This window comes from Trachinotus anak, unplaced genomic scaffold (assembly GCF_046630095.1).
Source record: "Trachinotus anak isolate AG129_WGS33_773 ecotype Australia unplaced genomic scaffold, CSIRO_AGI_Tana_v1 ptg000032l, whole genome shotgun sequence".
Taxonomy (NCBI): domain Eukaryota; kingdom Metazoa; phylum Chordata; class Actinopteri; order Carangiformes; family Carangidae; genus Trachinotus; species Trachinotus anak.
The window spans coordinates 9,780,800-9,807,715 of NW_027273883.1; the positions used below are offsets into that span (position 1 = coordinate 9,780,800).

The window sequence follows — 26,916 nt, forward strand, 5'->3', positions numbered from 1 at the left end:
TGCTTCTATGTAGAGAAATTATGATAAATGAATATGACAGCAATATCTCTGCACTGTGTATTTCTGAATTTGATCTGACACTTTATATGTTTAACAAAAGGTCACTTTTTTATTGACCTTTCCCCAAAACCCTGAGTGAATCAACATATTGGTGAAATTGAGTTAAGAGTTAACAATAAATCCTAATCATAATTTGTCCAGATCTATCAAAAATACCAAGAAGATCAGTTCAGATAGAAATAAAGATTATAATTCAATCTTCTTCTCAGTTTCTTTTAGTTGACCTTTTGTCTGACCAATGCAAAGGAAAGATTCATTCACGAGCTTGGACACAACAGCTTGTTCATGGGAGAATATATTTATTTAGATAAAAATCAACAAAAGAAGAAACCAGCCTGCTCATTGCATTATCAGACGCAGACACTCTAGTATGAAACCTGCAAAGAAAATGCAGTCAAAAATCAATCAATCTGCAATCAATCTGATTAACAAATCTGAAAGTAAAAATATCTACATGAATCATAATGTTTAACATACATTCCATTTTTTGATTCACAGGTTTGCACTTGTGGTGTTTTCAATAAAAGAAAATGAAAAAGGTTAAAAAAAACAAGTAAACTTAAAACAACTTCGTTTCCAGTCTATGGCTTGTTTTTCTTTTGAAAGGCTAATCATATTCTACATCAGAACTGCGTTTTACAGTGCGGAGCAACTTGCACGTGAAGTGCAGACAGGCTATGACACTGACTAGCACTTGCATCCTGCATTTTCAGTTATACCAGTTAACGGCAAACACTCAACAGCAAAGACAGTACATCTGTCACAAGACTGACATCAGTCTTTGGTTCTGCTTAAAACTAACCATAAATGAAATAACAGGAAAAATGAAAACATCTAACTGATCAATTACATGAGATTTTCTCATTAGGAAACATTTCAGAGAGGTGCTTGAGGTCAGTCTAACACTGATGCATTTGTAACTTAATTAAGCTTCAAGGAATCTTGTTAAATCTACTTTGAAACAGGTTTTGCGGTATTGAAGCCGGTATGCTAACTATGAAATCCAACCTTGAGGTGATTCAAACACATTGCACAAGAAACAGCATTACCACATTAAAAAGAGACAGTGACAAGAAAAATGGTGTGATGTAGTGTGTGTGTGTGTATAACTGCATAGCTTTACTGTAAATGTTGACCTAATGGTTGAGCCCACTAGCTCATGTTTGCAGCAGCGTTGCATTTTGCATTGCACTTCACCTAAATCAGTTTGTAGCAAAAAAAAAAAAAAAAAAAAAAAAAAATCTTTTGAAGAGTAAAAGTGCAGAGGTACGATGTACAATCTGATAACTGAACAACAATAAAAAGCATTATTACACTGAACCACTTAAACTAGTTTGTACTCAACAAGGACGATTTGAGATTACAAAGATGCTTTGTGGATCATCCACATGTAGACACTGAAGCAGCAACACTAATTGAAACAATACTGAGTCAAACGTTTCAGCTCCTAGTTGCAGGCAGCACATAAGTATCAGTGGAACCACAATAATGCCAGGAACGGGAGAAGTAAGACTCATTCTCTGCAAACTCATCTGTCCAAAACACCAGATGGGCTCTCTGGTCCATCACCTGCACTCAGCTTAGCCTGATGCATCAGTGGTCACCAAGGGTGAGAGGCATATGAAGGTCAAAACACAGCAAGTGGATGAATGATGCACATTTTTTAAAATTGTCTTGAAGCTCAAATTTGAAACCCCCCCCCCCCCCAAAATAAACTGCTGTGCCATAGAGGTTTGACTTCTTCATAGAGGCTGCTCTGAGCAACAGATGATTAATTCTACGAACAGTCTCTTGACTGTGAATTGCCATCACTTTCTTTATGTGAACACACGACACAAACAAAGAGGACGTGCCCATGTATGAGCTCATGTTTCTCACACAATGGAGACTAGTGTGATCACGTGAATGTGCACATGCAGACTCCACTTGAGTCTCACATAGAGGCACTGTGCTAAAAAGGAAAAAAAAAGTGACATGTATACAAGCTCAAGCTTAAAATACACTTCACGGATTGACAAACCAACTGCTGCAAAAGTGCAGAGTGAGCATAAACAGGGGCTAGTAAAGCAAGTACAAACTTCAGCCCAGCAGCTCTGAGAGAATGAGTGTATTACTTTCTTTCTCCTTACGACCCTGGTTCTCTCCATCAATCTGACTAAAAATATTGCAGTAAGTACTCCGAGCTGACAGAACTGAGCATGGTCTAATCCTGTAGCATGACTTTGCTCCTGAAAATCCTGCTCTTCTACAGGGGGGAGGATTTTGCACTCGGAGCTTCAGCTAAATCCTATTCATCACACAGCATCCCTCTCTACAGACCTGGCAACCCCAGCCCTGTTACCAGGCAAGGGCAGGACAGTGCCAGCATTGTTGGCATCTATATTTAGTTGGACCTGATAGAGGAACTGACCCTCAGAAGGACATTTTTGCGCACTTTAAAGTGCTTCAGTGGCATCATGTTCAGAAGAATGTTTTTAGGTTATTGAAAACAAAGTCAACCCCAAATGTGATGATGGAGAGAAAAAAAAAAAATCTCGACTGCCAGACACTTTTAGGTGGCAAAATACAAGTTCAGTGGCATTTACACTGCAATCTCATTTCTTGGTCAGTATCCTCAAGCTTTGCCTAAAAGCCTCCAATTTGTGGAAACAGGTAGTCAGGCAGGAAATTTCCTCACCCGAGAGAAGTGGTTCTTTGACACATGCAGAGAAGTAGTGAGCAATAATGCCTAGCCCTCGAGAGGAACAGGGACAACCTGAGAGGAAATCAGTGCTTAAAATATGTGTTGATAGCTGAAGGCTGAGCCTTTTTGTTGCCCCCCCCCTTCCTCTTACCACAGTTCTGCAGAGGTCAAGCAGCTATTTCCAATCTCAAAATAATAGAAATAAAAACTTTTAGCCTCTTTCAGTCATCTCAGAGCTATGATCGTTGAAGAGGCTCTTTAAAGACTGTGGGTTTTTAAGCATGTACTTGTGTTCAGAAAATAATGTATCTCAGTGCGTCTCCACAAATGTCATTCAAACAAATTAACACAATGCAATTTTTGCATTAGTAATATCAGCACAAAAAAAGCACCAGGCAGCATCTAAATAGGTCCACTGTGTCCCTGTGTAATATTCTACTTTTACTCCATCCTATCAGTATGCATTACTCAGAGTAGGATGAGTTAAATAGGAAAGTCCAGAGATGTCGGAGCAGCTGTGGCTAAAGAAGAGGCAAAGTAAATATTGAGCACATTCAAAAATGTGGCATGAACAGCACAAGTTTACATTAAACAAACAATGTAGTGCACATCAACAAACAAACATGTCACGATTCATGGATTATACTACAGCAATAGAAAAAAAAAAGATATAAATAACAGAAGTAATACTAATGCATAGGGTTGATAATATGATTGAAAACTGCAACAGAATCTCAAGAAACAAGTAAACCAATTAATCCAGTTTTGAGTCTTTCAGTCTGCTGTGTTTTAGCGTTGTAATTCTATTTGGGAGAGAGTCAACAGAGTTACTATCCACAAAGTGAGCTGTATTGACTGCCAAACTGCCGTAATGGAGAACACAATGCAGAGTTATTATGTGTGATTTAGAGTGGCTCCCTAAAGGACAAGTGGCCATTTTGATAGGGATGACTCTATACAGAAGCATATAGTGTGCCATCCCCCATCTGATTAGAGCCTTAAATGACTGCCTTGGCCTAGATGAATCACCCATTCAGGCCTCGTCTCAAGAACCTTGTGCGCTGCTTTATGTCCGAGCCTGCGCCGCCTAACAGCAACTCTGTCAAGTATGTGTGCTACTTGTGTGGGTGGGTGCTGGTCTTTCATCTACGGAATGCTAAATTACCATTTTATTCTTAAACATGACTGTCTGCGGTGGGTGTGTTCGTTTTGTCTGCCAAATTTGTGTCAGCGCATGATGGTGCACAGACAAGTGGCAAGAATTGTAAAGCAGAGGAAGACACATTCCTGTCTCTCAAAAACTGAGCATTCTACCCTCCTTTTTTGGGATGTTTTCTCTCTCCCCTCTTTTAGGCACTGTACTGCCTAAATTTGTCTGACTTTCATTTACCCTTTCTTCCTTCACTCCTCGGGTGAACGGCAGTCCTTCTTTTTTTTAATCTAACCTTATTTAAGCCCCAATACCACCAGCGTCAGTGTTATTCTGGGCTGCCACAGCAACTAAGCCCTCCCCATCAGCAATTTTAGCCCCTATCCCAACAGCTAGCTCCTCTCCCTCAATGGGGCCAACGAAGAGAGAAGCGGCTTCCCCAGAAGAAGCTGACACACCCCTATCGGTCCGTTCCAGCTTTCGGTGCTTGCGTGGCTCTGGGGGCGTGTCCTCCTGGGTGAATACGGCACGAATTCGCTCCACGCAAACATTTGCAGCCTCCCTCGTCTCCCTGGAGAGTTGCGATAGGCTGAGGAAGCCGTGGGGGAGGTCGTCCACCACGCACAGAGTGACAGGCTGGTCTATGTTCCTCAAACGCTTGGCAAACATCACAGAGTCATCCAGCATGGGGTCTAATGCACAAGCCTGAGTGGAGGAGAGCGAAGAAGAAGTGAGAGGGACAGAAGGGGTAAGAATGGAGAAAAGCAAATTAGGATTCCCTTCAGACACGTCAAGAATTTTAATTAAGGGATGAAGAGAAGGAAGCCAAGCGTCCCAGTCTCTTTTGTCCATGCTTTCTTTACATTCTTGCTGACTCACTCTGGCCACTTTAAAATCAGCACCTCATTTTCATATGAACACCCTTTTCACGGGGGAGTGCAGTCTTCAACCTCACCCATCTCTCCCATCACACTCCATCTCACTGACACAACAATGTATGCAGTGTATAGTCCTGGGTATTCTGTGTCTCTTAACATCTTGAGCTTGCCTTGTTTTCTCTCTCCAACCCTGTCTTCTCCTCCCTCCTCTTCACCATGATAAACAAACAGCCCTGATCCTGCTCCTGCTCATACAGGCTTTAACAAGCTCATATCTGCAAATTTGAAACTTGTTTAAGTGACACAGGAACAATCAGCCTTCTCATACATGCAACCATATATAGACAGTTGCAAGGTCTTAAAAGGGCTTCAATGCAGTGGCTGACAGCATACCTAACACTCGAGTTGAGTCAGCAACCTTTGACCAATGTGTCGTCATATTTAACTGTCAATCCTTTCAACTGCTGTTTCTTCTTACCACTATATGTACAGGTGGCAGACCCTTCAGCATGCTGTCAGGGGCCAGCAGAGGTGAGCAGAAAGGATCCTTGACCACTGGAGAGGTCTCCACCCTCATCTCAGCCAGCTGCTCTGAACGCAGTGGCTCAAACCCAACAGGAAACTCCCTGGGGTGCTCCAGCTCTGATCCCTCCTCTCCAGCAGGGGGTGGTATAGCCACTGAATACAGGTCACGGGACATGGAGGGATCTGCGTCCTTGGAAAGGAAGAAATTCACATCTTCTGGCTACATGAAAGAAGGGACAAGAAATTATTCGGGTGAGGTTAGATGGTAGTAAGTGGTCAAGGGAGAATGTAATGCCAACGATATAAGAAATAAGAGGAAATAAGGCATTAAAATATTTGACAGGCAAATTTAGTTATACATACACACGCAACACTTTGCCCTTGTAAAAATCTTCTAAAACCCTTGGCTCAGTGCCTGAGAGTCTTGGCTGAACAATCCCCATTCCAAGGAGGAAAAGTATATTTAAAATCTTACATCACCTCTGCTTGCGTTTTTTCCCAAGCCAGCTGCTAATCTAGTCTGCCTGAATGAAAATACACTCAAGGATAATCTGCAATACCTTTCCAGTACCTGCACAACCAAAAAGTTTTGATATTCCGTCAGCATTTTAAAGCCAAATCTGTTTATGAGGGATAGGTGACATAATCTCAGCTGGGTTCATCGAGGTAAAACATACACATCACTGCAGGGTAGACAGCATTGTGTGATACAGGGCCAAAATATCTCTATGCCAACAAAATGTTGCTAAATCCATTTAATGCAAGATGTATGAAAGCAGAGATAATCTGATTATAAACAGGAGGCTGGTGTGAGTTTTCTACACTGCAAATCATGCAATAATCATCATCAAATTACAGACTTTCAGTTTAATCGCAGGTTGAATTCTGACATACAACCCAGTCTTTTGTTCTGTTAGCTGTTTGATGCTGTTCAATTCTTCCAGATAAGACCATCAACTGAGAGCACTTTAATCACAGTGTAAACATTTTCAAACGTGACATACAGCACGCTCAGAGAGCAGCGGTTCACTGTGCGAGGTGGAGCTGTTGTGGGATCCCAAGTTCTGGCAAGTCTGGCTCTTTACAGATAATTTCCTGGAGGGGAACTCTGAGGGCTCTGCAGGTACAGGGGGGTCAGCGTGAGGAGAAGAGATTGACGCCTCTGAAATGCTCTTCCTCACTGCGTCTAAGAGAGAGTGAGAGAGAGAAAAAAATTTTAAATAAATAAATAAATAACGTTAACCATGTAAATTATAAAGTGTACGAAGGATTAAGAGGCCAGTCTAATTCACTTTGGGCCAACAGCAGCTGGAGGTTACAGGAAAAAAAAATGCAGTACTACAAAATCACTTATTCTACTGTTTCCACTTATTGTATGTCCTCTGGTTTACAGCCAACAGTTAAAAGCCTAAAATGCAAATTGGGATATATCAAGAAGAAGAGCAGAGAAGTGGGTGGAGGAAATTCAAATAGTGCTGTCATGGTGATATCATCCGCCCGCCCCGTGCCGTCAAAACACAGCTGTAAGAGTTGTCATGGCTGGTCTCCTCACAAAGCGCGACCGAGCTCCCATCTTTTTAATAATGAACCATCTCAGCACCATGATGGCATTTTAATAATGTACACCCACCAATGACATTCTCATTAGTTTGGGCTTGCAGCTGTGGGGGTGTCACCTAGCTAAGGGGACACCAGGGAAATTACGCTTTGCCACCAGATTTACGGTGGCTACAATTAACAATTACTGTCAAAGCCCTGCTGCTCCAAAAAGGTGAATTGATATGAATGGGACAACAGGAGTATTATGCAGCAGGGTGGGATAAAGTGATAATTGGTTAGTTGAATGCTGAATAAAGGGTCCAAGTCAATGACCTCCTCCATATGGGCTGTAAATGAACTTTGGGGCAGTTGATGTTGTTGTTGCTCATATCACTTAAATATATTGGCTCAATGAACACACTGAAAACGTGGGCGGTAAAAACCCACCCACGATGAGCTCTGCTCTATACTTTCAGCAGATAGATATAATAAAAGACACAAGTAGATTGCATCTATAAGAAACTTTGAACGCAATAGCTGCCAAGCAAAACACATTTATTCCACCCACATCTCGCCTCATGGTCCCACCCGACTGCAACAAACGAACAAATACACCCATACACACAGTCACAGAAGGTGGTATACCAGTGGCTCCTGGTGGCGCCTCTGCAGCTGTGCTGGGGGAAGCCGAGGCTCTGTTGGGATCCAGCAGAGAGTGGATCCAGTTGGAGGCTCCCTGTCGGAAATCTCGCAGCAGCAGCGCCGTGTCTCTCCTCACCAGGCTCAGCGTGCTCACTTTCTCTACCTGCTTCTCGGTCTGCGGCTCATTGCCTGGAGAAGGAGAGATAAGATAGGTAGCCTTAGGAAGGAGAGATTTTTATTTTTTTGTTTTTGTTATCCTTGAATAAGCATGAATGAGTAACAACAGAGAAGATGGAAAAACAATAATGGGAGAGTTATAATAGTAGAGAGAGAAACCACTGACAATACTGCTACCAATTTGTATTACAGATAGCAATACATAGTGTCGACAGTAGGAGTAAATAGAGAATGATTAGTGTTTTAGTTTGGTTATTGAAAGGAGACACCAGACAAACAATATCTCTGTGTCAGAATTTGTCATAGTGGGCATATTACTAATACCTCTTCAGTTCTCCTTCTCTGAGACAGAATTATTCAAGAGTCTTGCAATAGTTCACCCTGCATTTTAAATACATTACAGCAACAACTTGAAAAACAAATAATATGATATTACAGTGAATTGTTATTGTTAGGGAAGGTTTTCCAGACACAACTGTACTTTCGTCAGGAGCATTTCTATGGTGTAGAATATTGTACTGAAAGCTTATTCCGTCATATATAAAACTTTATAATTAGAAAGACTTTTTTTATTCAAGACAAATTGTGTACTACACGATAAGTAAGACAGTGAGATCCAATAGAGCAAAACTGTGTTAATAATCTGTTTATGACTGTCGTAAAACTAAAAAAAAAAAAAAAAAAAACAACTACTGAGTAATGCAGAATTGATTAGTCCATAAAAAATCTGTTAAAACCATTTCCAATAAATTATATTAGATTAATATTTGTTTTAGTAATTTATCAAGCAAAGGTTATTAAAAGTGTGCTTGTTACAGTTTTAAAATGCCAAATGATGCTTGCTTTTCACATCATTATAAACTGAATACTTGTACTTTGCATTTTAGCTGCTGGACAGAGTTGGTGAGTAATTTGAAGACATCACTTTGGGCTACTTATTTATACTGGACAACATGTTGTCATTGTTACTTTTGTGGACAAGCTTACAACTAGTCTAGACCATCATGTTAGGAGCATGTATGATGTGAAGCAGCAGATGGCTGAGACATGGAGAAATGCTTGAAAGAAAGAAAATGGAAGAAAATAGATCTAAGCTTAATTTTCAACTTTATCAGATAAAAAAAAGAATCCTGGCTTGATTTCTATTGAAAACACAAACAAATGCAGACATACACACATACAGGCCTACCTGCGTAGGCGCTGAGACACCTGGAGAGCACACTGAGAGGCAGCAGGGGATCCATAAGTGTTAGCAGACGGGACGGCGATGCATAGGCAGTCAGCAGGGTAGCCGGGTAGGCTGCCATGATGCCATCTGGCATTCGCACACCAAAGGCAGCAGCTCGCATCGATGTCGTCACACACAAATTGCCTCCCGCACTGTCCCCAGCCAGACATACTTTCTCTCCAGTCCATCCTGTAGAGATAAATAAAAAGAGACAGTGAAAAAAGAGACTAGGAAAAGGATAATTCAAAGGGAAAAATTGAAAACAAAATACAGGGGACAAGAAATAAATCTGTAAAATCTGTGCCACTGTATCTGTTTTTTTCTACTATAACACTGCTGAATATGCTGACTGCCTCACAGTCACAATATTGTTGTCTTGTACTACAACCCTAACATATTGCACTATAATCACTGCTAATTTGACAGTGTGCTTCAGCGGTCGGATGTACCCCAAACCAACCAGATGTCTATTGTTTTCTGCCTGAATATTGAGCATCAGGGCAATTTGTGTGAGACTGCAGAACAACGGGTACAGTGCAAGACACTGTGCTGAAGCATGATTACTTTCAAAGTGATAAATGAGAGGTACAGGGAATTGGTAAACGTAGGTGCCAAGGAGGAGGATTTACAGAAGCAGTCCACAGGACACCTTCCCACAGAAATAGGCAAGTGAAATATAGGTGAATTTTACCCCTTTGTTGTGCCTGCTTTATTAAATCTAACAACTTGCTTTTCTTTCATCTGCCAAAGTTATATACCATTTCTACTGCATATACGTTCCCCATGACTATAACAAGTAAGCGTACAGAGGAGATTAAAGCCAGCATATAAACAGTGTTGTGAGCTGTGTTGGTACCTAGTAGGTGGTGGTTTCTCAGAGCCCAGCAGTACGCATAGAAACACTCCTCCAGGGCCCTTGGGAAGGGGGCCTCAGGGGCCAGAGAGTAGTCCACTGACAAGATGGGGACACCAAGGTCCTGGGACCAACTCTTCAGATAGGGCTGCACAAGACAGAAGGCAAGGACATGGAGGAGTGAATTTATGAATGGGAAACACTCAGTTTCACAGTGACTATATTATATGTTTTAAATTTATCAGAAACAAAAGTGCCCATGATAAAACACAGAGGCAGGCAGACTGAGAGTAAGAGGACTGTGGTGGGAGAGAGATGTGTGGAGGTGGACATCAAGAACCAAGGATAAAAACTTATGAAAACTGTGCGTCCCTCTGATGTCATCTGTCTGCTTTCTGGCTTACTGTCTAGACAAAGAGAGAATGAGGGCTTCTCTCACAGTCACCTCCATTTCCTTTCTCCTCATATGGTAATAACAAAGGTGCCCACATGTCCTAGTTTGCAGCGTATGAAGGAAAAAGACAAAGACAAGGGGATGGTGTGGATTTACAGGGATAGTAAACAAAAACAAACTCATTGTCAGAATACTGTGTTTCTCTTTTTCTTGTTGCTACAGTCAGGTCAAGTGTTTACTATTCTCATGCCAACCTAAGGAAAGTGCTTTACTTCATAACTGCGATGCAAGTGACCTTGAAATATGAGAAAAGCATCAAAACTTGTAATGAGAAAATTTTCCTTGCACAAGCCATTCCTTTTCCCCTCCTCTTGCCTTTATCTTCTCCCAACACCTTTTTGACTATGACAGGGCTGGCGATGAAAGCGACAGCTCGCCATTCACAATGCCAGGAAAAGCACAGTGTGTGTATGTTTATATGTCGCCTCACCGACCAGTGATTCACCATGGAAAAAGAAAACAACAAAAAAAAACAAAGTAGCAGCTCCAGCAGTCAGCTGTGCTGTCGCAAAGCCCTACCTGTCACAATAAATCTCAAAGTGAGACTGGTGACAACTGAGTGTGCATACAGTGTGGGTTTGTGTGAATCAGCCAAGGTACTCCTAACGTGTGTGTGTGTGTGTGTGTGTGTGTGTGTGTGTGTTCAACTGAGTGTGAACAACAGCCATTCTTGCTAGTCTCAAATGAGTGTCAACATGTGCCTGAGCCCATGGGCAGGTCTGTCAGTCAGACAGTTCATCATCTGCCTACATAAAAGGAGCCAAGTATTCACAACAAATGGCCACCGGGCAGAGAAGGGGAATGTGTATGTGTGTTTTTGTTGGGCTGGGACCAAGGCTGGTTAATTTTACATGACTCAGGAAACTCTTATACACACACACCCTATTTACAAGGAAAACCACACACACAGACAGACACACACACAGACACTTCAGAGGGTCCCAGATCTGTTCTCTAAGCAGGTATTAATGGGAGCTGCAGTCCCACTCCTCCTCAGACATGCAGAGCAGTTAATCTGCAAGCTTATACCTCCACTCTCCAAACACTGTGTGTGTGTGTGTGTTCGTGTCCAAGTTAGCAGATGCACAGATGCCAGGACATCCATTTCTGTGATCTCAGCATCACTGGGCGCTAAGAGCACCAAAGGTTCCTGCCACTGTAGTCGAACACTCTATCTCACCCACAAGACAAGAAAGATAGGATCATGGAGTAGAGGAGATATGAGGAGTACAGGGGACAATTTGGGCCTCTGCCCTTAGAGAAACTTTCCATTTATCTGCCCTCTCTTCTTTGGCCTTGCCTGAGGGATTACATGAACAGAAGGCACCCATTAAAATCAAGAGGCTGGTAGGTACTGTTGCCCAAATAAGACAGGTAGGAGATGTGAAAATGACAAAAAGGATTTTGTGTGATATTAGAAGGACTGAGAGAGGGGATGTAACAAAAAAGGAGAGCCTAGAAGAAGAGAGAAGGATAGTCTGACAAGTCTTGCATTAGTTCCTGGGGTAATCTTTCTCTGTGGTGTTGTACAATTCTCTGTTAATTCAACATGACAGCCCTGCTCACCCCCTTCTCTGATTGTTCCCTCTCATCCTCTGGTTGCTACGCAGCTGCAGATCAAGGCTGCCCATGTCCTTGGAGATTTCACAGAGGCCTGTCTTCCACTAGCTATAAGTAGCCTGGTGCCACATAAAGATCACACATAGCCACAGATGACCACATCAGCATTGGACAATCCAGGATAGATGGGGCCATAAACCATGTTAAAATAATAGATGAAGCAAGCAGGTTGATTCCTAAGGCTAGTATTTCATATACTATATGTAAACTTAAGATACAACTGGTTCCCAAAACAAGAACACTTTAGGTGCTTTACAGAGTAATAAAAAAGATCAAACACAATTTGTAAGACTTGAAGCTAAAGCTTCTGTGTGTGTGCTAGTGTCCCCTTTTCATTAGAAATTAAATATAGGACATGGGCTCATCTTAAAGGAAAAAAAGAGAAGGGGTGAGAATGAAGTGGATGACAGGAAGTAACGATTTATGTGAAAGAGAGAAGCCAGCTTTGTGTGCACGTTACCAATAATTAAGGCATGGAAGGAGAGCAAAGTGTCTCTACCAAGTTTTCAGGGATTAATTACAAAATAATTAGATTAACGGTTCATTATGTACCACACTATTGACAGAGGAAGATACTCAGACTGGTAACCCCCCTGCTCCTGTGCTGTCAACTAGTGTCTGTCTCCTTATCACTTTAATTAGCTGGGGTTCAATTACAATTAGTGTGAGATAACACAGCCAGAAGTTGAAGTATTGAAGGCATGAGGTGATGAACTTAGCTGGATGACTGCTGTGGAAATGCCGGCTCAAATCCTGGAAAAACAACATCTGGGCCAGGAGTGTAATGGCGGAGGTGCAGTGCAGTGACATATTATACTACTGCACCCTGCAACTTAACCAACTGTTCGACTATAAATATCACTAATAGGTAAAATACTATCACGTACAGATGTGAGTCAAAATACTACATGATATCAAAATACAAGAGTAAGGAAAACTCTTAATGAAACTGAGCAAGATCCAGTTAGAGAGCACCACCTAACCTCATGGGACTTAGAGGTCTGGGCCACAAATCCCCCACCATGGAAGTGGACCAGCAAGCAGGGAGAAGAGGGAAGGCGCTTGGTCTTCAACCCCAGTGACAGAGAGATGGCGCCCCCCTCAGAGCGCGCAAGAGATAGCAGAGTTTCACTGTCCTGAAAAGAGTAAGACAGAAGGGGATTATTTCAGAAGCTGAACTAATAGACAAACAATCAAGATCTATTGTTAAGGTCTTATGTTTCAAAAACATCACATGATGACAGATCGTGATGTTTGACTCAATCTGAGTAACTGTCTACAGACTGTGTACACAACAAACAAAGGCTTTTTTCATTGTTAATATATTTTATTGCTAGTGTTAGCAGCAGGGCTCCTTTGAGAGAGGGATTAACTAGCTGTTCTGCAGCAGCTTGCTGCCAGCCCTTCCTGAGCCTGCATGAACGCACACTAATTCCCATTCATTAACAGGAACAAGGAGGGAGGGAAGCTGTGGCTGAGAGGGAGGGTTTCTGCTGATACAGGCTTGTATTTTTGCGACATTAAAAAGGACACTGTTGTTTTGCTGGAGCGTGATCAATGGCTGAAAGTGTTTGCTGATAACATGTCTGGTTAAGTGCCAGCATACAAAGACAGGAGGAGAACAAGCTCGGATGGAGTGAGGGAGTCTCCCGAGAGAATTACAGTGGGAGGCAGAGTAGAAAAAGTGAGAGTGATACCTATGACAGAGAATAGAGAGAGATAATGAAGAGTATTAAATCCATGGGGATGCTTTGAAGCTGTCGTTTACTTGAGCAGCTCAGAGAAACAACAAATATGTTAAAATATTGTTAGATTATTTTAAGAATTTGTGCAACTGGTATATACATGGTGGCTTAAAAAGACCCAGTGTAGGAAAACTGTCATAAACTAGGTCACACAACAAATACAGCATACAAGAATGTACTATTAGTAGAGAGAAGAGCTAGTCTAGTTTTGTTTAAAATTTGAGATTACCTTTCTTCCTGCGTTTTCCATTGTGACACTGTAATGTAAATGTAAACTGAATGATGATTTAAGTACCTGTCCTTCACGCAAGTCATAAGAGATGAGCCTCATCTGAACCGGAGTAGTGCCAATGTGGGCTGATGGTGGAGCTATAGTTACAGATGCTCTGTGGTTGGCCGCCAGGGGAAGGTCAAAGGGCACAGGGGGCACAGAGAGAGCCCGGTTCACCTTAACTTGAGTGGAAGTCATACTGGCAAGACTCTGGCAGGAGAAAGATGATAGAGAGAAAGATAGAAAGAGATGGAGATATAGAGAGACAGACATAGAGACGGAGAGAGTGCAAGTTACAGAGCAAGTCAGGTCACTGGAGAGAAAGAGAAACTGGATGAATAAATCATGAACACCCCTGAATAAATTGAATTTCACTCTATTATTACTAACAGCCTGTAGGCCAAAATGCATAATGATAGAAAGGTACTTTTACCAGAGGAAAGTAAAATATCCCTGATACAGTTTTAAAATTAAAAGCAGGGCAGTGCACTTATCTGTGCACATGGGTTGACAATGACAACATGAGTAGATTACAGATGTCTAAGAGCATGTTTGTCTGTGTGTGTTCAAAGATGCATTAACAGTCTACTCACCGAAAGGACCTCGGTCTCAGTTATGTTCCAGAAGGTCTTCCAGAAATGAACGTCCAGGTTCTGGGTGATACGTTCAAATTCTGTCCCTCTCAACTCTGGGTCGATGGCGTACTTTCCTGAGGTAAAGAAAGAGCTCGCTGCTACACCTAGGGAAGGAAGGAAGGATGACAAAATGAAGAGGGTATAATGGGTAGGCAAGAAAAGGAATGTAGCATGTGGTTAAGGAGGTAGTGAAATGGGAATGAAAAGTGATTTGCAAAGATCAAGACAGAAGCTCAGAATAATTGTTATGAGAAAAAAAGACAGAAGCAGTAGGAAAGAGGGCATGAATGAGGGAACATTAAAGTTGCAGCGAATGGACCCTAGCTCATAAAACAACAATATTATAAGACATAAACTCATTGAGACAGCAAAAGAAGGAAGGTGAAAGAATTGAAGAAAAGAAAGAAAGATGTTTGATAATGGAGCCAGAGTGCTAAAACACAGATCTCAGGGATATAGCTACAACTGAGAACAGTTGTCAAACTCAACAGGGTGGATTGGCTTTTATGTCCTCACAGCACTATGATCTTTTTGCCATAGCGATGTTTCAGGTCTACTGTGCTAGTTCCATGTTAAACCAGAAGCATTTCATGGTATTACAATAAAATTCTACCCCAGCTTTTGGTGCTCTGCAAGAAGTCAGGCGTGGGCATTAAAGAAAAGGGAAGGATCTGAATTTTTTGACAGCTAATGCAGCTCACAGTTCTGTGTGCAGCTGTTTAGTATAAAAGGAGCTGTGGGATAAAAGCAGCTTCTTCATATAGTCATATCGCCTCTCACTACAAAAAGACTATGATAAAGAGGGGTGCGTTCCAGTACACTCACCATATGGTGCAATACCTCCTGCCTCCACTGTGGTGCAGCAGAGAGCACAAAAAAAATCATGAGAGTCAAACGATTCCTTTTTGATTGTTAAATATTTACGTGTCTGTGTATGTGTGCATGGTGCTAATGTGTCTACAATGGCAAACGTTCTTCTATCTCTGTATGTAACTGTGTGCATGTTCAAAGCATTCTGAAATATAGAAGAAGCACACCAGCTAGCCCTCGAGATTCCAAAGGATGAAAGAGCATCTACAATCTAAACACACAACATCAAAAGGTACACAGTCAGAGGCCAAGGAGCAATGTAGAAAAGGCATGGGGATGGATGAGTATGATCTATGAATGACAACGAAGCGGCTAGACGATGAGAGTGTGCTGCTGCAGACAAGATGATGCTGACCTATTCCTGACTGATGGCGTTTGTAGTTTTCTCCAAAGGCCACAAGGCCGATAGCGATGCTCTGGAGAAAGGGCCGGATGGCTGGAGTGAACTGGAGGAAAAATAAAGGCAGACTTAAAATTCTAATCCACTTTCCATGGTCCACTTATAAACAAGACATAAACTACAATTCAAATTGCAATCAGTCGAGCAGAGAAAGTGAAACATAGAGGATGGGATATCAGAATATCAGATGAGTCTTAGACATTATATATTGATGCAGACAGGACAAGGGAGGTTTCATCATTTTTTCCCTGTAGGTTGATTTTGACCTCTGTCCACTGAGGGTTCAGCCTCTCTTGTTAAGCTCAACTAAGAACAAAGGTCCTGACTGTAAAGAGGAGCATTCCCTCCACCCCTCCACCTCCTTTCCTCACTTAATTTTACTTGCAGGTTTGGGCAGCAGGAGTCTTTTATAGCACTGTATTCCTTTCTTGGCTTTTACATTGCACAACTGTGACTGCTATTGCTCTATGTTCAGGGCCAATCCCTGTATTCTAAAATGCCAGCAGGCAGTGTTTGAGCACCTGGTGACAAATTTGACAAATTTGTTCCTGGCTAGAGATCGGTATCGTTAAGATTTTAAAGGTACTATTACTCTTACCGAAACTGTTTATCGTTCTGGTTCTTTAACAACACTTTTTAACTCTTCAGTTATTTTTTAAGAGGACAAAAAAAAATTAAGAACAGAATTAACACTGCTTTACTTTTTAATTTGTACAGTATTTCTTGAGTAGCAAACTCCAACAGCAATTTACTAAGGGTCACTTTTAATCATTAACCCATGTTCATATAATTGAGTTAACTCTGTGTGTAGATTCCGGGCTGCTAGTGTACATAACATACAGGGCAACGACAGATGAACTACAAGCTAGTCGGTAGAAAACTGTGCACTTCTCCACTTGTATGATGGACTTCTCCCAGATGTTTTGACAGATTGCTTGTGTTTCTGCCCTTGCATGAAAAAGACTCGATGCACTTGTGGCAGCAAGTGAGCATAAACACACTTTTTAACGTTTAGTTCTCTCTGCCATTGTCACTAATAGCAGGGTATCTTTGTGTTTGTGTGTGTGTGTGTGTGTGTGTGCTGCAGCGTGTGAGAGACACACACACAGGCTCCGAGAGAGATCCCTCGAAAATAACGAAAATGCCAAATAGAAAAATGAAAGAGAGTTTGTGAGCAAAATGTGCAAGATAACTGTTATGTAGCAATAGTAGGACAGGACATCTATTTTCTTAATCTCTCCAATACCAAAAGCAGAACCGATAACGTCAGATCTTATCAATACTATAGTCCTTATTAATTTAGCACCAGGGCCCGTTTATTATCTGGTCTCTGTACCCATCTCTAATCCTGACACAGATTTTTCTTTCCCCACAAACAATAACAGGTCACTTATTTTTAAATACTAATCAGTATTTTATGATTGAAAGGTTAGGGAAGTCTTATGGGGAGCTTTAGGGTAGTTCTATTCTGTACTTGTCAAGTCCTTCTATAATAACAAATATAATGAAATAGTTCACATAATGTGTCATATGAAATCGTAGTATTGGACCATCAAGCATGAGATAGTGCTACTTCTAATACTCGCCATTTCTCACTCTTCCTACTTTCTATCTTTCCCAGTGCCTGTCCTTTTGCCACGCAGTTCATCTCACCTGAAAGCCAAGGCAACGGCCATAGAAGCACCCCTTGTGCATGGATGAGTATTCGCGGACAAAGCTCTCGCTAAGGCCACTTTCATCCTGGAAGAAAAGGTTGCCATGGCTGTTGTCATGTAGCATGCGCTGAGCTAAGTAGAGCAGGGCACGCAGCTGACACAGGGCGTTGCAGTACGCCTCCATCTCCCCTGCATTGTGTGCAACTCGGAAAAAGATGCTGCGGCGGTTGGTGGTGATGTAGCGCCCCTTGTGGATGATGTGGAGAAGGCAGCAACGTACAACCTAGAAAAGTGTGAAGAATGTATCTATGAAATTTTGAATAAAATTGAATGAGGTTTTTTTTTTTTTATATATCTACAATTAGAAAACATGTTACCATATCCTTATAATCAGCATATCAACCTAGCAAGGTCAGTTATATTAAATGAGAAGCACATTTGTTAAATTAATTTACAAAATGATATATGTAATGATATATACCTGTGCTATAATATCTGATCAACCTTAAATCATTATTTCCTTTATGAAATTGGATATGTAGCATTTAGAATTATAACAAAGCAAATCATGCTCTTTAACTGTGCAATCATTAAGGAGGCATGTCTTCTGGGTCTGCACACATTATAATTAAGATGAGGGTGGTAGGTTTGAGGGGAAAAAAAAAAAAACTGTGTGTGATAGTATGCCTGAAAGCGAGCATGTGAAAAGCTTACTGCTTCACCAGGGTGTTACAGATAACTCAGAGTAGCACTGCGGGAATGAGAAGGATTAAAAATGTAGAAATCGAGAGGCAAGAAAACAGACGAGCATTCATTTGCTGCTCTACTACACTCATTCACTTGTGGTGGGCTGCAGCCAATGAAGGTCATGATGTTTCATCAATAAGTATAGAAGATAAAGTACAGTGCGTACAGTAGTGGTAGATATTCTGCAGCTGGAGGAATTTATCTGACCTGATTTTCAACATAAAATCAATGTGTAAAACAAATGGACTGCCCTTGAAACAAAGTGATATCAAGGCAGAGGTACTGGTGAATAGTTTCTCACAGCGTGGAGAGAATATTGATAAGAATGTATTGCGATATGGGAGGTTATTATTGTCAGAGCTGCGCTGAGTTGAAATGATTTGTACAAATACACAGTCCTCAAATGATCCCACAGCCTACCTTGACCAGTGAGCGATAGCCGTTTGCAGGTATGTGTGGGTCAAAGTCAAAATGATGGTAAACTGCAGCGAAGCCAGAGATAACAGGCTCCAGACAGCGAGCGTGCTCCTGGATCAGCTTCATGGCATCCACCAGCCGCCGTGCCGCATCAACTTGGGACCCTTTGGCTCCCCCTGAGAAGAAAGTGGCATTTTCTTCGCACACGCTGTACAGGGCTGCAAACACTGCCTTGGTGTCCATCACTAGGGGCAGGGAGACAGCGAAGCAAAGAAGAGGATGAAACAGAGAAAGACATCAAATTAGTTTTATGTGTGTGAGGGAACATGTACATAACAAGTTTAGTAATGTAACTATTATGTATTCCAGAGAAACACTTTTCACCAGGGCAGGTGGTAGCTGACAAAGAGGCATGCATCTCAACACCCCCCACTTATCTTGCTACTAATAAAACCACTCTTCTGACCCCAAATGTATACATTTGTTAAAAAAGAGAACAAACACATTGTACCATTCTGTAGTTGTTAAAACCTAATTGTTAGATCTGGTATCCGGTCACACAGTCATTAAAAAGGAGCACCCTGATCCCTATTCAGCACCAAACCCATAGCTGTAATCAGCATGTAGACACTGTACCAAGTGGGATAACATTGGATATATCCTACATAATGTTCTCTTACCCTATTAACTAATCCCCCATAGTCTGGCGTATGAAAGCTCATTGATTGAAACGTGTTAAGCAAGCCTTGAAATTAAATGATGTAAATCCGGGCTAAGCAGCCAGAATCCACCGAGATCTCTGCAGACATGCATGGAACAGGAGGAGAAGGCAGAGGCCCTTTGCTAACGTCATGCTGCTGGGAACAAACGCAGATTAGTCAAACACTGACAAAAACACATAAACACACTCACATAAGAGTCCCAAAGGGAGGTATACAGCTGACAACACACAGCTGAGTGCATTAATCAAGTGTGCTCATATCTCTGCCCTAATGTATCTTAACACAGCGGTATGTCCCTGTTGGATTCCCACTGTTGGACTGAGCTCTTCTGCCAAGTCACCTGAGATCTCTGTTTCCACAACACCTACTGTAACTCTGCAGACTGGCTGGTACTTACTGGATAGGGTGACTGGCATGGTGAGAGACAGAGGAAAGAGGAGAAGGGCCAAAAGGAACAGAGACAGCAGTGCCTCCCAAGTGGACAGAGAGAAGAAAAATAATTTCTTTGTTATGGGTGGTGCACATTTGGTCTTAATGGAGATAATAGTTACTGATCAGTTCAAAATTACTCTTGAAAACCCTGCTGCTAGCTAATGAACAGCAAAATGACATCAGCCACCCTTGGAAGCAGCTCACACTCATCCTCAAACTTTTGTTATTATAACTTCAACTAAGGCCCCAGCAATAAAACAATATAGAAGAAAAAGTAAGATCAGCACAGTGATTTCTTCAGATCCCTAAAGCAACATCTTGGGATGTGGAGCAGAGGTTGCCTATGCATGCTAAAAAGTGAATAGATTCTACCAAAGTGAAATACTGTTTTGAGGGTCAAAGAAATAATGGAGCCCTAATCGCACAATTATTCTGCTATTGCCTGCCTTTCAGGAAGAGTAATAGGAGAGGCAATTTCGGTTCGCTGGGAGGAATCACAACCCCGACATCTGGGAAGAGACATTTATCAGCCAGACGTCTTATAGCATGCGCATGCATGCACACACACACTGCATGAAAAACCTCTTCAGCCGTTGCCCATCTTCTCATTTTCCTGTCTTCTGTTTCCCTCTCACTCCACTTCTCATTCAGGGAGAGCCTTTTTATTATGCCCTACAAATAAAGATGCCCTGCTGTGCTCACAATTTTCCATCTAGGAAGCTAAAAATTTACCAAGGGATAACTGAATCCTGTCACAATAATTTGTGGTTGTTTGAAGGTTTTTTCTTTTTATTGTACAACTTGTTACATGTTTGTTGCATGTGTGGTTTCTATTTGGTTGTGTTGGGGTTTTTGTTGCTGTGTATTTTCTCATATGTATGCCCAGATTTTTTTATTTTGTCTTTCAACATAAAGCATATTGAACTTAATCGTAATGAAATGTACTATATGAATTTAATTGCCATTGCCATAGCCAAACCCAGTGTGAATAGTGCCTGGCTGTTTCTTCCACTTGGCCCTGGAAACATGCCTCATCTGAACACACCCAAATGTTATGAGCTGAGCCTTTTAACACAGCAGAAATCAACGAGCCACTCACAAATATGTTATATCACATATCCTCTTTCTTAGTGTTTGTTTCCGTCACAAGCCAAGATTTTATAATTATCTCCACACAGTAAACCTTTTGTGTGTGTATGTGTGTGAAGTTGCCATCAATCCCATGGAGAATGTCCCACTGAATTTAAGAGGCATTCGTTGGCCCTGGGGTACAGAGAAAGACTGAAACAAATCTGTAGAGGCAAATGAGCAGACTACACAGAGCAACTCCACATTGGGGAAATGTTTTTCATTACAATATCAAGTTCTATCCGTTGCTGTAAAGCTTAATGAAGCAGCTTGGGGCCTAATTTCACATTGATTCAAGCATATGAAAGGAAGTCTGTGGAGATTCTCAGTTGTCGAGTTTGTGGCTTTCCAAGAGGGCAACTGGACTTTGTTGTAGACACTTGAAGAAGTTTCACTTCTCATCCAAGACACTTCTTCCTCTTGGATGTCAGAAGTCTCTTAGATGAGAGGTGAAATTTCTTCAAGTGTCTACAACAAAGTCCAGTTGCCCTCAATTCAACACTTTTTGGATGTGTGAATAACTCTAGCTCAGAGAAGCTCATGGATTCGAGAGAAACTCCACACTAAAACACAATTTAAATGACATCAACAATTGATTATCTCTAAAAAACAAAAAAAGCTTCAGCATTTGTCGCTACATGACATCACTTTAGTTTGACTCTATGTAGTCCGCCTTAGAGAAACTTCCAAACAAAATCAAGCTGTACCGGATTATGAAGACAATGTTAATTATATGTCTGGGTGGACGTTAGCTGAACAAAGGCTTAAGGAATGCAGAGAGGTATGTGGAGTGAAGGATCAGGGAGACACAAAATGTGTAAATGTTTCCATCCATTCATCCTGATATGTTAAGCAAACATTAATCACATAAATGCGTCACACAGATTAATGGATAAAGCCTTCCACAATACTCAAAACAATCCAACAGCTAATGACAAAACACACATCAAGTTCTGGGATCTTTGCTCCATCTCAGATTTGGCAAATAGCTAAGGAATGTTCTGAACCCGACAACACAACTTGCACTTGTTACTTAATGTGCAACAACTCAACTCATTACGTCAACATTAAACTGGAAACACAGAGAGACACACACAAAGAACATCTATAAATACACATTCAGTGGTCTGCATAAACACAATCATAGCAGTGTGGCCTTGGGGGGCACACTGAGTGCTTCGGTCAAGCAGTCACCCAAATGCCACGCTGCAGGACCAGCTATAGCAGTCAAATAAGATTGGGCACAAAGCCAAAATTAAAATTACATTGCTTAATTACAGTGGGGGGTACAACTCTCAGCTGGGCAAGCCAATAGGCCTTATGTTGACAGAGTAAGCTAGGCGTGAACTTTATGAACCCCTGGATCAGCATAAGCTGCTCTAAAATTTGCTTAATGACAATGAACCCAACACACATTACACCTCTTTCTAACTGCAGGGAGTATATCATATGCAAATGTAATGCAAATTAACACAGTTATGTGAACTGGCACCATCTTTTCAAGAACTCATTCAGAGTTCAAACATGCCATGATTATACACAGAGATACACAGAGCAGCCTCAAACAGCGAAATATTATAGCTGCCACTACACTGAAGCCAGGATATGTGTTAATATACCATCAATAGGCCTCAGTTAGGACTACAGTTTGGACAGCCCTATATAAATTACATGATCATGTCTGACTTAGCAGGGTGCCCAAACATTTGAACATAACATAATAACTGTTTAATTTTTTTCTGTTTTTTTGTATTCATAAAAAGTAAGTTCATGCCTGTCTTGCTGAAACAAGTGGTCACAATAAGCCCATTGCAACCATTAAGTTGCACCTGGCCTGTCCATATTAAAGATGGATAAGAGTGGGTATTAATAAGTCATGTACAACAACCAACACCAGCGACGTTACAGACATAACAGAAAGGTACCTGCAGGCTGCTTCTGGCATAGCACATAATTGATGGTGTTCACTAACTACTGGCTGGAAAGGCTGGAAGAGAAAAAAAAAGTGTTTACCAGCTTCTGAGTTCAAGGCTCTGTCCTTGTCTGTCTCCTCTCTTCCACGAAAGCAGTGAGAGCATGGAGAAAAGAGAGACAGAATGAGAGAAAGACAGGGAGGGAGTGGTGGCAGAGAGGGCAGAGATAGGGTTTTTCCAGTTGGTTTCGTTCTGCCTTTCGATGTCGCTCTCTTGTCTTTACAATGTAGCTCTTCCCCTGTCAACTTCTGTATGTCAACCTGTCATAAACAGTTTGACTCAAGTGCATTGTGTTGTCCTTTTCTTTCCTCTCCCTCTTCCCTTACATGCCTCTTTTAAAAGCAGAGGGAGGTTATCATCAACCCTAGCCCAGTTAACTTTCTCCCTGTGACAGAGGGCTATTTTGCTGTTGGCTGTTCTGCCTGAGACACCCTGTGACCTTCAATCTAATTGGCAGATCACAGCAGACATAAGCATGAGTTTATGTGATCATAACAATATTTCAATTGTAGCTTTTTTTTCTCCCCATTTTTTGCATCTTGAATGCATCATTCTTTGTCTATGGCTTTAACATTTAAGAATAATGAATGCATTTGTTACCAAAGCCCAAAACAACAACTTCACTTTTTCAGAAGAAAAGGGAGAAAATCCTCACATACTGCCAAGCACAACAAATGTTTGGAAAATTCACTTTACAATTATTAATCAAAATTGTCAACTGTTTGGTTCATCAACTAATCATTTCACCACTAATCACTATGATTACAATCATTCATCAAACATAAAACCTGCTTTGGGTACAAGTCCTGCAACTGTAACTGGTTATGATATTGGAGTGCTATCTTTGGTAGTGCTTGTTGTTAGACTTCTGGGTGTTCAACTGTTTTAATGTAATACCTCTGAACATACATTTCTGGTTGTTTATGCAGCTGAAACGTGCTGTATGTGCCAACTCTTGAGAAATACCTATTTGGCAATGAATGCACAACGCGGATAACACGTGCACAACCAAAATAGAGGGTGAAAATGTTATTCAGAGAACTTTTCCTGTGAAAAGAGACTTTTTGGCTGATGTCACAGATACTCAAAATAACTGAACTTTCACCCACTCATAGAAATACAGAGATAGACAAACATATCTGGGAACACTGAGACAAAGAGAATCACAACCACCACTACAGCCCTGATGAAAAATGTTGTGGTTTCTGTTATTTTTGTTATTGCTGTTGTTATTAACTAACCTAGAGGGCTATATTAAGTTACTCATCACTATTCTTGCTTGTTTATCTATAGCCTTATCATGAAAGATATCTTGACATGTCCCAACATGAAAAGCACAGGATGGGAACTCAGAGTGCACAGACCTCCATCAAGGCTACTGTCAAACAACATACACCAGATTTCAGAGGAATAAATTCTAATTCATAGCGAATGATCCAGATTTGCCCCAAAATGTAATGGGTTCTTCCCTGGCGCATGCCCCATCCCTCCACCAAGGTTGCTGAATTCTTTCTGGCCCCTTCAGATCTGCTACTGGGCTCGCTAGCTCTTCAAAATGAATGGTTTAAGTTATTAGTTACACCTGTTCTTTTCCTGCAATGACAAGTCAAACTGTCAGCTGTGAAAAAGATTAGCTCCAGCATCAAATCTATTCACAAAGCTCTAAGAAAGTTCTCTCGTCTCTCCTCCTGTTGCTCTCTGGATCTGGAACTGCAAACCATTTACAGCCCCCATGATCCTGCTCAACACATGCTGCTAAAACTATTATTACTGCTATAATTACAAATATAATTATTACTATTATTATTGCTGTGACTGTCATTATTATTATTATTATTATTATTATTACTACTACTACTACTACTATTGTGTGATGGTGATACCCAAAAAGTGTTCACATTTACCGTTTTATCATTCCTGCTTTGTGTAACTTCTATACAAAGAGACGCAAACAAAGTTTTGTTCTTTTTTCTGGTAAAACCTGCTTGTTTACATTCATGACTAAAAATTAGAGTCTGGCTGGTCCTTTTTACACAGAAACTCAGAAAACAGGAGCAGCTCTAATGTTCAAGCATAATGCTGAGGAGACTTGGAGCTACTTCTTACTGTCAGCATGATTAACTGTGCTGATCTTGTCTAAGCCATTTCTAAACCATGGCTCTATTGTGTTTTTCTTTATCAAGCCTAAACAGACCCATTTTGGGGAAATGTGAAGTCAGGGGAGATCTAAGTCCAAGGATATGAAAACACACCGACTGTTCCTGAAAGTAGAACACACCACCACAACATAATATCCTCATCTATCTATGTAATTAGAAAGTCTCAACATTTGTCATAGGTTGAGACCAGAAAGGGTTAAAGGTAAAATTCAACCATTTGGCCTTTTATATGTTTTTCTTCTGCAAGATATGGAATCTGGTCAGGTGTTTTGAAGTTTGCCAGACATCTGATACTCCAAACGTCATATCTATAGGCAGCAGGCTTTAAAAATAGCAAACTGTGAGCAGTGCACTGGCAACAGGAAGCAACAACAGTGGGAATCTGTAGTGTCGTGTATTTGAGGAGGTATTTGACCCTTCTCCCAGTCAGAGCACCCCAAGGCCAAACCGAACAACAGGAAACTAGCAACAATGAACTTCCACACCCCCCCCTCAAAGGACACATAGGGCTTCCCTTCAGTTTTATGATCCAACACCTTTAATGAAAAATAAAATTTCAACTCTGACAATGAGATCTGATGATGTTAGGGAACCTCACATAACAAGTAAGCTCACCTAAAATCTTCTCTAATTTCATTGTACAGGCCTGAGGCTATTATAAACACACCTTTCACAAACAGAAAGGTAAAAATATTTTATTAGTGTAGGAAAGGCATAGGCAGTGTATGGCATATTGTTAGAGTCCTGACAAAGCGAAGGAAGCCTTTTCAAAGTAGTAGTGCTTTGGGACTGGTTGGATTGTTCCAGTTACAGTGAGACAGTGGCCTAGTTAACAGAATAGAGCAACAGGGGAGATTGTTTAGTCATAGCAGCAGATCCACAGCGCCTACAGGCAGCATCCTGTTAAGTCTGCTACCTTCTTTCACAAGCTGCCCATTCATCTCTCATGTGTCTGCCTGCTCTCCTGTCACAGAGGCGGAACTAATGACAGCGTCACCAGTGACCCTATCAGTTCGCTTTAACGATCACATTTGGTACAGTAGCAACAATCGATACCCCCACTCCCTTACATCTACCGCACTTGCAGGTTAACCTAGTTGCCTCTCTGGTCTCCCTCCCTCCCTCCCTTCCTTGTTTATGTTTAGAGTACCTGCTCAGGTGGGTCCTGTCAGCGTCAGCGGCTGAGACTAGGGGGCACAGAGCGTGAAAAGTGAGTGTAAATGCAACATGAGCCCGCACACAAATCTGCAGCGACGATATTACTACCACTGCTACGCCTAACCTTACACATACTAAAGCTTTGCCTGGTTACTACGGACATGCCTGGGAAGGAGGCTGACCGGACACTTCTTTCAGCAGCGCTGGTGAACACCCTGCGCAAGGATTTTCACAGTACCTACTCGCTTTCATGTCACACAACAATCACATAACCTATGCAGCTGAGATGCACCCAGTGGCTTAAATCCTACGTGTTAATTTCGGCTACCAGAGGCCAGCTAACGTAGATGCTAACGCAAGCTAGCGGGAGGTGGCAGGACAGGGGCGTCAAAGGGGAGACGTTATTAAAGGGAAAAGCGACGGGGGGGCTGTGACGAGGCTGGCGCGGCACAGAAAAAAAAAAACTCACCCACTGGACCCTCTTTGTGTTTGGACGAGCGTCTTCCATTCACACCTTTCTCCAATCTGCTATTCCCACCACTCTTCTTGTTCGACGCCATCTTCGCCCACTCTGTTTACGCACCGCCTCTCAAGTCTCTCCTACATACCTGCCTGGGAGCTCTCAAGCCCCGCCCACGTCAGAAATAGAACCCAATGAATGGCTGCGTCGCCGACCAATAGCCAATCACGACACTCGAAAACTCGATTGGTTTTTACAACTTGGTAAAGAGAAAGTGGGTTTTGTCCATTCAGCACAGATTAAAGGGTAAAGTGTTTATTTAGGCAATTTATAGA

At 41.6% G+C, this 26,916-nt stretch overlaps 1 protein-coding gene across 3 annotated transcripts; it reads right to left on the reverse strand.

Moving 5' to 3' along the window:
- Positions 1-339: 339 nt before the first annotated feature.
- On the reverse strand, positions 340-26,725 carry lipeb (lipase, hormone-sensitive b). Of its 3 annotated transcripts, XM_071470252.1 has the most exons (14): positions 26,591-26,668; positions 22,845-22,885; positions 18,553-18,794; positions 17,384-17,668; positions 15,686-15,776; positions 14,419-14,564; positions 13,850-14,035; positions 12,793-12,945; positions 9,739-9,883; positions 8,844-9,071; positions 7,481-7,666; positions 6,301-6,482; positions 5,250-5,516; positions 4,053-4,598 (listed from the first exon to the last, which is right to left on the reverse strand). In XM_071470252.1, the coding sequence occupies exons 3-14, from the start codon at positions 18,790-18,792 to the stop codon at positions 4,194-4,196; spliced, it is 2,514 nt and encodes an 837-aa protein (XP_071326353.1). In that variant the 5' UTR covers positions 18,793-18,794; positions 22,845-22,885; positions 26,591-26,668; the 3' UTR covers positions 4,053-4,193. The 3 variants fall into 3 exon arrangements, with proteins under 3 accessions (XP_071326352.1, XP_071326353.1, XP_071326354.1); XM_071470251.1 differs by lacking the exon at positions 22,845-22,885 and having other exon boundaries at positions 340-4,598; positions 26,591-26,725; XM_071470253.1 differs by lacking the exon at positions 26,591-26,668 and having other exon boundaries at positions 22,845-23,064.
- Between the last annotated feature and the right edge of the window lie 191 nt (positions 26,726-26,916).